This window comes from Alligator mississippiensis, chromosome 15 (assembly GCF_030867095.1).
Source record: "Alligator mississippiensis isolate rAllMis1 chromosome 15, rAllMis1, whole genome shotgun sequence".
Classification (NCBI taxonomy): Eukaryota; Metazoa; Chordata; order Crocodylia; family Alligatoridae; genus Alligator; species Alligator mississippiensis.
Window position 1 is genome coordinate 2,454,302 of NC_081838.1, and position 16,185 is coordinate 2,470,486.

Genomic DNA, 16,185 nt, shown 5'->3' on the forward strand with positions numbered 1-16,185 from the left:
GGAGGCTGCGGCCGGGAGCGCGGGGGGGGGGGGGTCCCTGCATGGACCACGCGTGCTCCGGCCTCTCCAAAACAGTCTTTATTGCTTGTACCGTAACAAGAGGGGGCGGCCGAGGTGCGTGCAGACCCGGGCGGGGGGGCAGCGGCCACAGCACCCTGGGGGTCATCCAAGGCCTTCCCCCTCCCGTTCCCCACCCCCCAGACTCGGGCCCAGGTCGTGCCCGGTCCAGCTCTGTCCTGAACGCAAAACAGAAAACCAGATGACGAGCCGTGCCGAGGAACTGCACCAGGGCCCTCGAGGGGCACGCAGCCCCCACCTGGCAGCACCTGATGCCGCGCCGCCCGCTACTGTGCTGCCCCCGATGCAGCGCAGAGAAATCCATGGGTCGAGACGTGCTCTCGTGGGGGCGCCGGGCCCTGCCAACAGGTCCGCACCACCACACCAGCTGGGAGTCCCAATGCAGGGTGGCGGAAAGGGCTGGTGCCAGTCTCTGGGGCGCCGGCCTCTGCCCCTGGAGCCTGTCTGGCCTCTCCGCATTGTCCATGTGCAGGCCTGTCCCCCGCCGGCTCGGGCTCCAGCCTGGTGCTAGCAGCCCCCCTTTCCTCCTGAGGGCTGCGGTAGCCAGGGGGGGATCGGAGCCAGGAGCCGGAGGGGGCGGCCGGACCTGGCACAGGCTCTCGGAGGCAGTACGTGGGGCTCTAACCCATGTCCATCACCAGCCGGGGCGAAGAAGGCAACGTCCCTGTGAGCAGGCCCCAGCCCCGCAGGCAGCTCATGGCACGGGGACAGGGGAGCCGGAGCCCCAGCGTGGCCCCCCCGCAGGCCCTGAGCCCCGGAGAGGTGCCAAACCGGAGCTGCTGGCTGCTTCTGTGATGCCCCTACCCAGGAGGTGCCAGCGGGCAGGGCCAGCCCCGGGCCTAGCTTTAAGGCACCGATGGAGACATGTTATTGCTCGGGCAGCAGCAGAGCTGCTCTCCTCCAAGGGCCGGGGGCTCCTGCGGGGACAGCGGCAGCGATCCCAGGAGCTCCGCGCCGGAGCCAGGGCCGGGTGTCCTCGGGGCTGTGCGCCAGGCTCGGGGCACTTGGGTTCTTCCTGTATGGCTTGCGGGGCGGGCGGGGGCGCGGGGCCCTGCCAGCGCCCGAGTCCTGGCAGCCCCGAGCCCGTCTCTGCCGCACTATTCCCGGATGCTGGCCGAGTAGGAGAACTGCGGGAAGTGCGTCCTCTGGTCGGCCTCCAGCGAGTCCAGGTTGTCATCTGTGGGCGGAGAGGGGTGGTGAAGGGGGGTGCGAGGCCCTGGGAAGTGCCGTGCACTGGCCCGTGCCAGGCTGGGCTGGGCTGAGATGCCAAGCGGGCACGGGCACGACTGCATGGGACAGCCTGAAGCACCTCTACGGTGCCCAAGTCCCAGCCGGCACAGCGGGGGTCTTTTGCCTGGTCCTGGCATGACGGGGCCCCAATGCAGCCAGGGCTCTAGCGAGCACCCCGAGCCCAGCACATCGCAATCCACCCGGGGCCAGGCCCGTTGGCGACAATGAAGGCTCTGGAGGATGCAGAGCCTGGTGTGTGCTCTCTGGGAGGGGAAATCTGCTGCTGGCTGTGGTGCAGATGGGCAAGGGGGCAGCCAGCCTGGGAGCTACGGGTCAGGGGCTACAAGCCTTGCCCGCTGGCACGGCCGAGGCCAGTGGTGGTGGGGTACTCACAGCGGTCAGGTGGCGTGATGGTGATCGACTGCGCCGTGAACTCGTCGTCGAAGTACCGCGTGTCGATCTCGGACGTCACCTGGGGCTTGAACGGTGGTACCAGCTGGGGGGAAAGGGGGCTGCAGTCAGCGACGCGGGGTCCCCCCACCCACCTGGCTCCCATAGACCCGAGGACCCGCTCACCTTCTTCTGCACCACATCTTGCCAGTTAATGGCCACGAAGAACCGATGCTCCATCACCTCCTTGGCGTCGCTGGTGCCGCCCCCGAGCCTGTGGGCGCAAGGATGCTGTCAGCCCCCAGGCTCAGCTTGCCCCAGTGAGGCAGCTCCAAGGGGCCTGGGGGTCACCTGGGGAGCAACCGGCCGTAGGCTCTGGAGCCCTTCGGCAGAGGAAGCCAGGGCACCGCGCGAGCTAGCTCAGTACGGCAGGGAGCTCCAGGGTTGGACGCAGGACTGGGCACCCATGAAGCCGGGAGGGATCCCCCCCATGGTGCGTGGAGGGGGGGCAGAGCAGGCGGGGGTCCATGCCCTGCGCACCCACCTCTGCTTGGGGTCCTTCTTGAGCAGGCCGGCCAACAGGGACTTGGCCTCAGGGCTGAGGGTGCGGGGGAAGCGGATCTCCTCCATGAGGATGAGCTCGAAGAGGCGCTCGTGGTCCTGGTTGTAGAAGGGAAGGCGGCCGCACATCATCTCGTACATGACGACGCCCAGGCCCCACCAGTCTACGGCTCGCCCGTAGTCGTTGTCTTCCAGCACCTGCGGGGAGCAGACGGGCGCGGGGTGGGGGGGAGCAGCTGTGTGAACCGGGGCCCCCCATCGAGCTGCCGGTGCCCGGTCGCGCGAGAGCCAGGGGCAGCCCGCTGCCTGGTCTGAGCTGAGCGGGCAGCTACAAGTGATGCTAAAGCAACTGACTGCCTGGTCCCTTCTCAGCTCCCAACGACCCTCGTTTCTCATCAAGGGTCTCGACGTTCCCCTATCCGCCGCCCTTAGTCCTGCTGCGCTCCTGCTCACAGAGCTCTTGCTTCGCAGCCCGGCAGGTTGTTTTAACTCGTTTCAATAAAGTTAGGCCTGTTTTTGCTTTGATCCTGAACCGAGGGCCACGCCTGGATCCCGAGTCCCCCTTCCCACTACCCCCCAGACAGCTGGGTGAGTCCTGGCTTGGTGTGGGGTCAGCCCCACCCCTAGGAGCAGAGCTTCTGGTTTAGTTTCGCCTGGGGAAAACTCTGTTGTTTTACACGTGATGCACCTCGCCCTCAGCACCCCTTCTCAAACTCTAGATCTGCCTGTGGCCGTGGGGAAGATGGGCGATGGGACGCAGCAATGCCTGGGCCGATGTGATTTTAAGAGAATGCCCACACGTGAGAAAGACGGTGGACGTCGCCTGTAAGTAGCCAGTGGGGCAGGAAGAGGAGTAGGGAAAATAGTGAAAGTGCCAGAAACAAAAGGTATAAACACAGTTTGGGAACAAAAGGTTGTGGACAACTGGACGGCTGGACTATGGATGGCTAGACAGCTGGACTACACATGGCTGGATTACAGAGGCTGGACAGCTGGACTACAGACAGCTGGGTTATGGGCAGCTGGACTATAGGTGGCTGGATGGCTGGACTACAGATGGCTAGACGGCTGGACTAGAGGCTGGATGGCTGGACTATACATGGCTGGATTACAGACAGCTGGACTGTGGACATCTGGACTGCAGACGGCTGGAGTAGATGCCCAAATGCCCCAGCGAGGCTCAGGACTGTCTGAGCCGCAGGCTGGGCAGCCAGGCTATAGCTTGCGAGGCAACTGGTGCGTTTCTAAAGACAAGCACGTGTGCCGTTGGCCGAATAAACCCACAGAAGCAGAGGGGAAAGTCCTGTCCCTAGAGCAGTCTTTCTCCTGATAACCCTCTGGGGCTCCCCACCCCAAGGGTTTGGGGTAACGAGCTCTGCTGTCCCGGGTGCCACGTACCTCTGGGGCCAAGTATTCGGGCGTGCCGCAGAAGGTCTTCATGGTGGCTCCGTCCGTGATGCCTTCCTTGCAAAGCCCGAAGTCCGTGATCTTGATGTGGCCATCTTTGTCCAGCATGAGATTTTCCAGCTAAAAGGCAGGAGGGGAGAACGGGCGCTGGGGGTCCGATGCTGGGACTAGATCATTTTACCTGGCTCCAGGCATCTATCCCATGCTCTGGAAGCTAACCTCCCCCCACCCCGGCCACTAGCACCCCAAGGTCCAGCCTCTCCTGCCCTGGATGCAGACCTGTGGCCTGAAGATACATCAAAGCAGACTGAGAATGGATATTGGGGAAAACTTCACTGTTAGAGCAGCAAGGCTGTGGGCCGGGTGCCCAGGGAAGGGGAGGACTCGCCATCGCTGGAGGTGTTCAAGGAGAGGCGGAACGGCCGCTGGGCGGGTGATCTAGGTGTTATGATGCCCGTGATCTGCTATGGGGAGCTCCCAGGCTTTGCTGCTTGTCGCATGGACCGGGGGGGAATTTTTATTCCAGGGTTGCTGTTTTAAAGCCTTCCCCAGAGGTGCTGGGCGCTGCCTCCAGCCCTGGCTGGGGATGGCGGCTGGGACTCAAGCCCGGAGGGTCCTGCCCCTCTGCTCAGGGTCAGCCCCACGCTGCACTGGGGGCAGGAAGGGATTTTCCCCTATGGTCAGACTGGCACATACTGGGGTGGGGGAGGGGGGGCTGCCTTCCTCTGCAGCAGGGATACAAGCTCTGCCTGGGATTACTCGAATAGAAGACAACCCTGATTCATCAAGAGACCCCCAATAATTAGATTCCACATATGGAAAATTTGTAAGTGTTATCATTTTTCCAGGCAGGGTTCTTTGGGTAGATGTGATACCTTTTAAAATTCTCCGGGTACAGAAACCAATTATTGAAGGTTTGCCTTGAATTCCCGCCCCCCGCCGCTACGGCAGGGAAAATAAATGGGGGGGGCAGGGGGGTGCAGATTCTCCCCTGGCAGCCCCTTCCCCTTGGACCCACGCTCCCTGAGCCTGTGGAAGCGAGGAGCATGTTTGAAGTTAAACAGGGCTGCAGCCATTTGCCTGCAGCATCCACGGATGTAGCTCGTCCAGAACTGGTGCCTGCTGCCTTCTTCTGAAAAGGCCGCAAGTACGAGCACGGGCGTTTCATAAATGCATTTTTGAGCAGCACTTGGACACCTATTTATATCTAGTGTGTGTGTGTGTGCACGCACACAAATTCAACTGGACAAAGCCCAGCGGTCAAGTTCCAACTTTCAACTGAGCTGACCTCAATCACCAGATCTGTATGGCGCTACCACCGGGCAAAGTCTCCTTCCTCCCAGAGCCACTGCTCTGGGCTTTCGGATATTCCCTAAATCCCTCCTACATGCAAGCTCCAAACCGGAAGGCTTTGGGGTCTGGGTGCCCCCTCGTCCCACTTGCCTCCAGCCACAAGGCTGAAGCAGGAAGGCACGGGGGGAGGTGCGACTGCAGTCCCCCATTGCCATGAAATCCCGCAGTCGAGTTTCCTGCGTTTGGGGAAACCCGTGGGGGTGGGTCAGCCTGCCCAGAGAGGTGGGGGAGTCTCCATCCTTGGAGGTTTTGAAGACCTGGGTAGACCAAGCCTTGGCTGGGATGATGGAGTTGGGGCTGGTCCTGCTTGGAGCAGGGGGCTGGATTAGATGAGACCCCCTGAGGTCCCTTCCAACCTGAACTTTCTATGATTATGTGAAATGAATACTCCTATCTTGTGTTTATCTTTTCTCTCCGGCGTGCAATAAATTCTGAATTCATCAGTGCATTCCCTCCCCGTGAAAATGTAAATTAGGCAGCAGAGGGAGGAAGAATGTCTGAAGGCTAATTGTACCGTAAAAAAAAACCTACCTAAGAGGTAAGCAGCCACTGAGGCATATCTTTTTGTAATAGAGTGGAGTGAGAAGTGGCTATATTTAGTCATTTCTTGTAAAACAATGTAATCTTAATAATCTTGCAAGGTATAGCCATAGGGCCAACTTGAGTGCAGCTGTGTTGTTAAGTGACTTTGGAAATTGGGTTGTCTGGGTTCAGCTCGCAGCTCTGGCACGGACTCTGTGCGTTAGCATGAGTAGCTCACTTTTTCCACTCTTATCTGTTTCTGAAGGTAGACAAAGCCTTGGCTGGGATGATCAAGCTGGGGCTGAGCAGGGGGCTGGACTACATGTGACCTCTTGAGGTCCGTTCCCACTCTCATTTTCTATGATTCTGTGACAAGCCTCGCTGTAGACTTGATCTTATACACTTGATCTTAGCCAAAACCTTTTTTTTTTTTAAATTCAGTTTTCATTTCTGGGGCCAAATCAGTTCCGAATTCAGCTCCAGATTGTGACCGAGCAGAGCTCAATCATTCGGGTCTGTGTGGTGCTGCTGTTGCCTGCCACGGCTCTGAGCGCTGGCTATCTCCCATATGGATGATTTGCCCAGAGACATGAAATTAAATTAAAAAAAAAAAAAAAGGTAGGTTCCCATCCGAACGTCAGCCCAGCGCGAGCCACGGGTTTTAGTCATGCTCAGCATTGGCTGTGTTTAATCAACTTCACAGTTGGTTTCCGTTGCTGAGCACACGCAGCTTTTGGCAGCAGCTTAATGATAGATGATGTATTTGGTCAGATCTCCTTGGATATGATTATAAGACGAGGAGCTTCCCTCCCCCCGTTAATTGGGGGAAAAAGCCTCATCTTGGTATGGAGTAACTACAGTACATTAACACCCTCTGCAACAGCAGGATGTTGGCGGCCGCGGTCCCCCTGCTTTCCCTGGGGCAGGGGTGATGCCTGGGGCGTTGCTCAGCGGGTCGGCAGATAGAGGCTCAGGGCCCGGCTACTGCTAAAGCTGGACCTGGGCCGGGATGTGAGGCGACTGCCGATGCCAGGGGGGAGAGCAGCACTTCTCTCCCTGCCCCGCGTTACCTTGATGTCCCGGTACACTACGTCACGGGAGTGCAGGTATTCGAGCGCAGACACGATCTCGGCGCCGTAGAAACGGGCCCGGTCCTCAGTGAACACACGCTCCCTCGAGAGGTGAAAGAACAGCTGGCGAGAGGGGAAACGGGGCGTGAGGCTGCGAATGCGAGGGCCGGCTCCGCTCCCTGCCCATGTCGCGTTCACAACGTCTGCGGCCCCCGCAGCCGGTGAGGACGGCAAACGCGCTGGGGGACATGTGCTGGAGAGCAGAGCGCTGGAGCCGTCTGCTGAGTGGGACCGATCCAGGAGGGAGGCTGACAGTCGTGTCCAGGGCTATGGCCACCCTTAGCAGGGAGGGAGCGAGCCCCTGCCCCCATTACTGATGGGGAGGGACTTTCCCATAGACAGGAGTCTGGGAGCAGGCTGGACACAGAACCCAGGAGTCCTGGCTGCTGGTTTGTGTTTGAAGAGCAGGGCCTGGACGGCTCCAGACTGCTCAGAGCAACCCCTACCCTGTGATCTGGGAAGAGATCCTTGGCAGGAGTCTGTCTGCAGACATGAGCCGTCTCCTTGCCACAAGGTGGGCAGCAGAGCCAGCCCCCGCTAGCTGGGCTCCAGGCCTCTCTAATGGGCGGTGGCTCTGCAAGGGCAGGGAACTCGATCAGGGCTGCAGACTGCACCCATACCTACCTCCCCTCCGTTGGCGTACTCCATGACGAAGCAGAGCCGGTCGTTGGTCTGGAAGGCGTATTTCAGCGCCTGCAACAGAGCGAGCCTTGGAGAACCAGCAGCCAAGGGCTGCTCAGCTCCAGGGTGCTTGGGACATCCTCACGTGGTCACCCCAGCGGAGATGCTGGGTGGCGGGGTCATGGCAAAGCCAGAGCGCCCAAGCTCCTGGTCTGAGCTGACTCTGCTGGTCTGGAGGGAGGCCTGGCCTCTAGCCCCTTTGTGTGAGAGATGAGGGGGAGGCTCCCTACTGCGGATGTGCAGGGGCCGTGGGCAGTGGCGTCCCACGGATGCTGCAAGCACTGTTCTGTGACAGTTGTACAGAGGATGACTCTGGCTGCTGCCCACAGCCAAGCCCATGCCCTGCCTCGGGATCCTGCAGCTCTCCAAGGCATGTAGGACCCACCAGCCACAGTGGGGAGCACACACTTAACAGAGCTGCTTCCCGAGCTGGCACCAACCCCCGCCCCAGGCGCCCGGGGCCAGCCCAGGCCTCACCGTGAGGAAGGGGTGCCGGGTGTTCTGCAGCACTCTGCTCTCCGTCACCGTGTGCGCCACCTCGTCCTGTGGAGAGAGGCAGAGCCATGAGCCCAGCCCCCAGCAAGCACCACGCAGCCCTGAGCCCTCAGATTTTTGCATGGATGAACTGGAGGCTGCGCAGCCACAGGGAGCAGGGGCAGCTGGTGCTGAGGGGGGAACGGCAGCCTCGCAGGGGGGGTGCCTTGAATGTAGCCCACTGCCTCTGCACCTGGGGGCACATCCCTGGCGCTTTGTGCTGATGCTCTAGGAGCTGGCTGTATCAGCAGAGGGAGGACTTGTCTGCCTTTTGAGGGGAACTGTGGGACAGGTGTCAAAGGACCATCAGCGCTGAGGTATCTCCTGGCTGACTGTAGCACGGGCTCCACTCCCCCACGGAGCCAGCCCAGGCCGATGAAGCCTCCAGCTGTGGGGTGGGGGCTGGGTAAAGGGCTATGCTACCCGCATGGGACTGATGGGAGCCAGAAAAGCCCAATAGGAAGCAACACAGAGCGAAGCAGGAGCGGTTTCCAAAGCAATCGCTCCAGGAAGGTCTTGTGTCCAGGGCATGGGCTGCTAGCGGGACATCACTGGCAGCTGGAGAGACGCCTGCTGCAAGCTGGCCCTGCCCAGGTCCTGCCCGCACCTTGGCGATGATGACTTCCTTGCGCAGGATCTTCATGGCATAGTAGCGCCCCGTGGCCTTCTCTCGCACCAGGATGACCTTGCCGAAGGTACCCTTGCCCAGCAGCTTAAGGTAGTCGAAGTCGTTCATGGTCTGCAAGGGCGGGAGCAGGGAGACGAGCTAAGGCCGGCGCTGGCAGGAGGTTCGCAAGACAGGAATGCTTCGCTCCCCAAGGGACTTGGGCTGTCCCCCCTGCCCTGGGCCAAAGACTTGTGGATTTCCACCCGTGACTCAAAGCTCTGGGAACAACCCTCCTTCCCCTGCGCTGGGATAAAGGCCACCCCCATCCAGACTGGGGCCCCCCCAGCCTCTTACTGCTTTGACACGGGTCTTGGTCACAGCCACTTCCATCTCCTCGGCACCTGCGCTGTCATTGGGCGAGCCACACTTGTAATCCATCACATCCTCCTCCGGCTCCTGGTTCTTGAGGCTGTTGGCGACTGTCTGGATGGCCCGCATCCACTCCTCCCTGTGGGCCACAGAGGTGACAGTGAGGGGGGTGACACATGGGTGGGCCTCTCTGCTGGCTGAGCTCACCCTGAGCATGGCAGCCTGAATCTGGCTCTTGGTCCTGCTGCAGCTGTCTTGGCTCTTGCTCGCCAGGGCCACTTGCCCACATACAACTCTTGCAACCAAGGCAAGGCTAGAAACTGCTCTCTAGCGGCATCCTGGGGCAAAGACCCCTTGTCCTCCCGGGGAGAGGACAAGCTGAACGTCGGGGGGGGCTCCCCCACTGCAATGGCAGCTTCATGACCACTCCCAAAGCACCACGGCTCCTGCCAGCTTCAGTAGGGAGCTCGTGAAGCCTGGGGCTGGGGGGCAGAAATGTGCTCCCCACAGGGGCTGGGAATGGGCAGATGGGTGGAGACCCCAGACACCATCTGCTAGTAGTAGCACAGAGCAGGAGGCAGCCAATGGTCCCAGGATGGACGTGGACAGATGACACCTGCATGGGTATAACATGGGCAAGCCACATGCAACACGCCCCCTGCCTTGGGGCAACAACTGCCCGTTCCCTTTACGGGGCAGGACCTGCTGGTAGCACCCGAACTCTGCTGGGTGATGCCGTCACTATGAGCCCCCTGGGACCTCCCCAACTCCCCCTCCCTGTTTGCTGCAGGGGGAAAGGCCCAAGGCCCCCCATCCTCCATCAGGTCCTGGCCAGGCCCCACATGGGGGTGGGGGGAGCCCAGTGCCTGAGGTGTAATGGGGTGGGGGCCCAAGCTGCACCCACCGCTCGTCAGGGGAGTCCACATGGAACGTCCTCTCGATGACAGTCGTCCACTGCAGGCACCGGATGACAAAGGTGTTGGGCCGGGGGCGCTCCGTCTCCATCAGCTGGCATTCTGGGGGCACAGGGGTGGGCACCAGAGGTAAGAGGCAGCCCTGGCTCCCAGGATCACATCTCTTTCCAACGAGAAGGCTCCAGATACCAGGCCTCAGCGCACCCCTCTGGCAGCTCTGGCACAGTTGGGAACCAGCTCTTTGCATCTCTGCCCTCACGGAGCAACAGGGAATCATAGGAAGAAGCAGCCCATCCCCACAGGGGTCCCTGGACCTTGCCTGCCCTGGCCCTGCACCAGCTGCAGCAGAGGCATCGTGCCCACGAGGCGGCAGATGGTGAGCGGCAGGCCTCCCTCCACAAGCTCCGCTCCTCACGGCACGTGAGAGGCACAAGCTACCGCCGTCTCCCATGAGCTGGGGCAGATGGAGGATTGGTCCTCCGCATGCCAGAGGCCCAGACATGAGCCGATGCTCAGCCTCACCGGCAGCTGAGCTCATGGAGCGGCAAAAAGAGGCTTTACCTGAGCCAGGGCAGCTTGTCATGAGCTCGCCAAGTCTCAGCTCTGTTTATGCCATTGGGCAGAGGAACGTGGGAAACTGAGGCCTCCTCTCAGCCTTGGACGAGGTGTGGGGTGTAAAGACACAGGCCTGTGGGCCAGGGACAGCCACGCGCCAGCAGGCACCCATGCCAGAGAGACGGGTGCCGCTCCCCAGCCTTGTACCTGCAACTGAGAAGTTGTTGAGAGGTGGCAGGCTCTGGTCAGACGTCTCAGGTCTCTCCTTGTAGCCGATGAAAGAGCCATCGCTCTTCAGCAGGAAGTACCTGGGTCGCCACGTTTTGATGTATTCACCTGCAAAACAGGAGGGTTGAGCTGGGCGTGGCCGTGGCCTCCCTACTGCCCCCCCATCCCGGGCAACGGGCACTGGTTGTGAGCTGAAGCCTTGGCTGGGGTCACTGCCAGAGCCTGGGGCAAAGCCAGAACCCAGGAGTCCTGTCACTCGGGGCCCTGCCCTGGCACCCGGGGTAGCCTGCAGCCGGGATCTCCCTGCAGCCCTGTGCCACGTAGACGTACTCTGCAGGGCCAAAGAACAGGCTGGTCTGGTCCACGGGCACCCAGGTACCCTGCCAGCCCCTTTCCCCCTCCTGAGACAGGCTCTGGAGGCCCCACGGCCATCCTGACCCACCAAGGACTCTGCAGCTGCTACCTCCACCGGGTTCAGAAACAGCAGCAGGCTGAGGCCCGCAGCTCCCCTCACAGCTCCCTGCTGTATCAGTCTGTGCAGGGGAGGGAGGCACTCGCTAGACCCGAGCCAGCAAGCACAGGACGAATGTGGCCACGGGCCGCTGAAACCTCTGCTAGCGCCACAGGCGCAGGGAGACGGCTGGGCTGCAGGGGCTCCCCGGCCCCTTCTGCACCAGCTGGGAAGAGCTGCATCACCTTCCCTGCTCTATAAAGCTGTGCCCTCCCCTTCCCTCTCTCTCACCTCTCTTGTGCAGCCAGCCCTCTTTAACGACCGACACCTCGTTCATGGTGGAGCCACAGCTTCCGGCCGCCTCTGCCGGGCAGGACCAGGGAACGGGCTAATGCCAGCAGCCACAGGATGAGCCGTGCTTGGAGTTGGGCCCTGTGGAGGCATGAGCATGAGCTGCTGTAGTGTGGGTCACTGGGCGAAGCCACAACACCCACTGCCTGCCCCCCTCCACACCCTACACACCGGATCTGAGCACGGGACAGGGCCACCTCCATGGGCAAGGCAAATCTCAGACCCTGGGCACAAGCAAGACAGGGGGCTGGAGCAGGGAGCACCCACCCAGAGCTAACATCTGTGCCTGGTCCCCACGTCCAGCCTCCGCACATGCCGCCCCTGGCCGCCAAGCAGCAGCTCTGATGCTGGGGAGGCGAGGGAGCCAGCCTCGACATGACGCCACCCACACCCCAGGAATGACAGCAGGGCCCACCGCCCCCCGCAAGCACGGATCCTGCTGCCACACATGGGCCACAAGGCTCAAATGAGAGGGACGAAGTACCCTGCCCCGGCTGCCTGGCCGCATTTGTGCCCTGGCCCCGCACAAGGGTTTGTAGCCAGTTCTGATTCAGCTCCGGGCACTGGCTGAGGCTGCAGGTAATGCAGCCTAGGCGCTCAGGGACACCAGCTCCCAGTCAGCGCTTGCTCCCTGCACCTCGTTATGGGGAACCTCGGCCAAATGTGTTTTGAGCCACGGAGCCAATGCCCGGCCCGGGGCAGAGAGAGCGGCTGCCAGCTCCAGGCGACAGAGCCCCAGCTCCACGCATCAGATGGTGTCACGGGGATACCAGGCTCCAAGGCTGCCTCTTGAGCCCTGCAGGCCTGCAAAGGAGTGCAGGGCTCTGACCTTGGTTCCCGCAGCCGCTGTGGGGCCTGGATGCAGATGGGATCTATCAGGACCCCCTCCAGCTTTCCCTACCTATCTTCCAGCGATGAGGCAGCTCGACGACAGCTGCAACGAGGGATCTCCCCTCTGCAGCCCTAACGAGAAGTGAGTGACTCAGTCCGAAAAACACACTGGGGGCAGAGCCGAGGGCACGGCCTCAGAGCAGTAGATCTCGGCCGCTTCGTGGGGAGAACCTGCAGCCTCCTCGGCAGCTCGCTCCGGGGCTGTTCCACCGGGAATTGCAAGGCTTAAGTGTGGAGGTGCGGGCAGCTCCTGCCCGGGTGTAGGGATCCCTCCGGGCTGGAGAAAGCTCCGAGGTTGAAGAGCGCTGAGCGGCCTCACAGAAAGAGGAAGTGGGGCCTTGCTAAGCTCCAGGCAGGGAGCCAGGGCTCCTGGGTTCTCTGACCATGCTCTTTCCCCGAGCGGAGCAGCTACCTCGCGGATGGTGAACGGCGGCCAGGTGCCAGCGGGGAAGACCTGTGGGTTCTCTGCCAGGGTTACTCCATCACATCCCAGTCCCGTGCCTCGGTTTTTTAAGATCCTGTGGCCCCCGGCCTGGCAGCTGGGCAGCTGCGATGCATCCGGCAGGCTGGAAACCTGCAGGTGGGATGTGCCTCACGGGAACAGGTTCCTGTTTATGGGGGGGTGCCCAGGGGCCACGTCCCTGATCACGTCCAGCTTCCGGGGAGGCAGAGCCCCTCGCATCCCCTGAGCGCTGAGCACCTGGGCAGCTCTCCTGCTTCACCTGGTCCCGAGGCACCGGGGATCCAGCCCGGCCGGCTGCGGGACGGGTTCGTTCTCCAGCTTTCCAGGTACCATCGGATGCGCCCTGGGGATCACCTAGGAGCGGAGCCGCTGCGCGCAGCCCTGGCGAGAAGACGATGTGATGCCCCAGGACAAGACCCTTAGCGACGACCAGCTCGACCCCTTTGCACTTCTACTGGGAGTCAATTCCACGCTGGCCACGGGTGGGACGACGGGGGGCTCTCGCTCATGGGGGAAGGGGCTGGCTGTCCCACGACGGGCGGCCGTAGGTACCACCTCTGCCGCGTTCCTTCGCGCAGACCGCGCCCGGCCCTCGCTGCCAGGCAGGCGAAGGGGAGAGAGAGGGGCGCTGAATCCGTTCGCAGAGGACGCTGCCCCCACAGGTCGTCTTTAGGCCTCTCCGACCCTGCCCCGGCGCTGCTCCTTGCTCCGAACCCCCTCCTCGGGTCCCGCAGCAGCAGAAGCCCCCACGACAGCTGTTACGTCGCCGGAGCCCGATCCGAGGCTCACGATTCCCCGCTCGGCCCCTCCGTGGTTAACAGCAACAAATAACCGCCGCGCGCTGCCTTTCCATGGCCCCCCCCCCAGCTCTGCAAACAGCCAGCGCCGTGCAGGGCCCCACGGAGGTGGCGGTTAACCCCTGCAAGTGACCCGGGGCTTCTTGAGCTGGAAAGGGACCCCAGAGCCCTGGCTCGCAGCCCCCCGCTCTCGCTGCCTCCCCTCCCGGACCCAGGCACAAGACCGGGGGCCGCTCCAGCTGCTGGATCCCACTCCCCCGGAGCAGGAGGGTGCAGGGGCCGTGGGTTTCCACGCCCTGCGCTTCCTTGCAGCCAGAGAGCAGCGGCGAGCACTCGCGGGACGTGTCCTGACGCCGTTTCCAACCACCCCCCCCCCGGCAGCCGCAGAGCCCCGTCTTCGTCCCTGCTGGATACGGTGACCGTGCTCGGCGCGGGCAGGCGGCTCCGGTTACAGCTCCGCTCCCCGCCAGGTGGACGCGGCTCCAGCCAGGAGCTCGGGCTCCTCGATTAGGTTTCGTGCAGGCGCCAGAAACATTCCCCCCGCGAGGGCCGGCGCCGTGGCGGCTTTCCCCTGGCGAGCGGGACGATGATGACGACGACGACCCGCGCCCGGAGGCTTTGGATCCGGCAGAGGGAGTGGCTGGCGGCTGACCCCGTCCAGAGCCGAAGCCGGACTTTGCTCCTGCGCCGCGCTTGGACCCCGGCACATCGGGGGAGGGGCGGGGAGGGGAGATGCCCTGGGGGGAGGTCGCCATAGAGATGACATCGCTCCCCCGTTGCCATGGTGCCCACCCTGGCAACACGTGGAGGGGGGGACCCCTCCCCTGCCCTGCTCCCTTGAGCAGAACCATAGGGGGGAGTTCATGGGCGGGGGGATAGTTTCAGGAGGCTGCCCTTTAATCCTGCCTCTGCCATGGAGGAGACCCCTCCTCAAATCCTACCCCCTCCCATGGAGAAGACCCCCCTAATTTAACTCTTACCCCCCCCCTCCTGCTCCCCCGCATGGTGCGGTCCCCGTTGACCCTCTATGGGGCAGGCGGGTCCATATCACACAGATGGGGGAGCCGGCCGTTCCAACCCCCACCCCGCGGGGGTCCCGGATGGTGCGGTCCTCAAAGGGGTGCGGGCGGTTCCATCGGCTCGTTCCACCCCCCCCCCTCCCCTCGGCCGCGGGTGGTGCGGTCCCGTCAGGGCCCCGCTAGGGGGCGGGGCGGGCGGGTCCAAGTTCCCCCCCCCTCCCCCGCGCGGGGGCGCGAGTGGTGCGGTCCCCGCTGGGCCCCGCAGGGGGGCGGGCGGGTCCATATCGGCGGCGGGGGGAGGCTCCTCACCTGTCATGGACGCCGCCGGCTGCCGGGGCGGCTGCTGCTCATGCCGGTGCCGCCTCCCCACTCCCGCGGGGCCCCTGCTCCGCCGCGTCCGGCCCGACGGCGCCCCGCGCTCCCGGAAACCCCGCCCCTGCGGGCCCACGCACGCAGGAAGCGGGGAAGGAGGGAGGCGAGGAGAGCCACCCCCCCTCCACACACGCAGCTGCCCCTCACTGCGCAGGCGCAGCGGGGAGGGGTACACTGCGCGTGCGCAAAGCCACCTGGGCCCCTCAAGAGTGTTCTACGCCTGCTCCGGGAAACCGCCCCCCCTCAGGGCGCATGCGCGCCGGCTGCCTGCTGCTCCCACGTCCGCACGTGGACAGCCCCCGGCAGCCTGAGTCGATTTACATGTATTTGCATACATTTGTGTAGCGCTGCACGCACGCACGTGTACACATATACACATAGGTAGTATGCACGTACACACGTGTACCGTATTTCGTGGTGTATCAATCCGGTTGTGAAGCAAATCGGAAAGTTGGGGGTCAACCTATACACCATAAAATACGGTATATACACGTGTATATACATGCACGTATATGTATATACACACACTAGATCTATACCCATACATATCTCTCATATATATATAGACACACAAATACACGCTACACAGATCTCTATACAGATAGATAGATTTGCATATAGGCATGATCTGTGAGCACAGCTGTGGTTGAGCGGGTGTTTCTATGGGCCCATCGCAAAAAAACTAGGAGCCTCCTTCACCAAGGGAGGCCCCTGGGGACACCAGCTGATTCCCTGGGGCAACTGAAAAGGAATCGGGCAGGGAGCCAGGTCAAAGGTTAAGAACAAGGGATCTAGAAGGGGACACAAGGGCCGCAGCCCGCTGAATGCATCGAGGGAGCCTGCGGACGCTGGCCAGTGATGCTCGGCCTGGAGACGCGAATGGAGGAGCAAGGAAGACCGCCCCAGGCTTGCCCTGCTCCCTCCGACCACAGCCTCCTCCCTGGTCCGGCAGACGGCCAGCTTGGCCAGAGCCAGAAGGTTGGCTAGAGGGGATCTGGGGGGGCCACAGATGGGAAGGTGCAGGAAAAAGGGCAGCCATGAGGCTCTGGAGACGGCGGCAGAGGGGCTGCAGCCCGGCGCCCTGGAGGCAGAGGTGTGCCAGGGCCTCCCTCTGTTGGCAAAAGGGGCCGCCCGCGAAGCACGCCAGATACATGGCCGTGACGATGGTTCTGCAGCCATGGAAAAGCGCACAGGCCGCGCTGGCGCCCCGGTGCCCCAGCTCCAACGACTCCCTGCTAGCACCAGCCCCAGGGCAGAGGGGAAGGGATTAAAAACCAAACCT

The 16,185-nt window shown here is 62.5% G+C and overlaps 1 protein-coding gene across 2 annotated transcripts; it reads right to left on the reverse strand.

Annotated features, from left to right (window-relative positions):
• Nucleotides 1-63: 63 nt before the first annotated feature.
• AKT2 (AKT serine/threonine kinase 2) lies at nt 64-15,007 on the reverse strand. Of its 2 annotated transcripts, none has more exons than XM_059719137.1 (14): nt 14,841-15,007; nt 11,302-11,442; nt 10,539-10,667; nt 9,767-9,878; nt 8,848-9,001; nt 8,494-8,625; nt 7,830-7,895; nt 7,296-7,364; nt 6,612-6,734; nt 3,658-3,786; nt 2,243-2,457; nt 1,885-1,972; nt 1,702-1,804; nt 64-1,255 (listed from the first exon to the last, which is right to left on the reverse strand). In XM_059719137.1, the coding sequence occupies exons 2-14, from the start codon at nt 11,345-11,347 to the stop codon at nt 1,176-1,178; spliced, it is 1,446 nt and encodes a 481-aa protein (XP_059575120.1). In that variant the 5' UTR covers nt 11,348-11,442; nt 14,841-15,007; the 3' UTR covers nt 64-1,175. The 2 variants fall into 2 exon arrangements, with proteins under 2 accessions (XP_059575120.1, XP_059575121.1); XM_059719138.1 differs by lacking the exon at nt 14,841-15,007 and adding an exon at nt 12,263-12,829.
• Nucleotides 15,008-16,185: the final 1,178 nt, after the last annotated feature.

Excerpts from the sequence above, each read along its gene's own strand:
- AKT2 (XM_059719137.1), bottom strand. The coding sequence starts at position 11,347 with ATGAACGAGGTGTCGGTCGTTAAAGAGGGCTGGCTGCACAAGAGAG. Across the intron at positions 9,879-10,538 it reads CAACAACTTCTCAGTTGCAG|AATGCCAGCTGATGGAGACG; the intron begins GTACAAGGCTGG and ends CTGTGCCCCCAG. Across the intron at positions 7,896-8,493 it reads AGGAAGTCATCATCGCCAAG|GACGAGGTGGCGCACACGGT; the intron begins GTGCGGGCAGGA and ends CTCTCTCCACAG.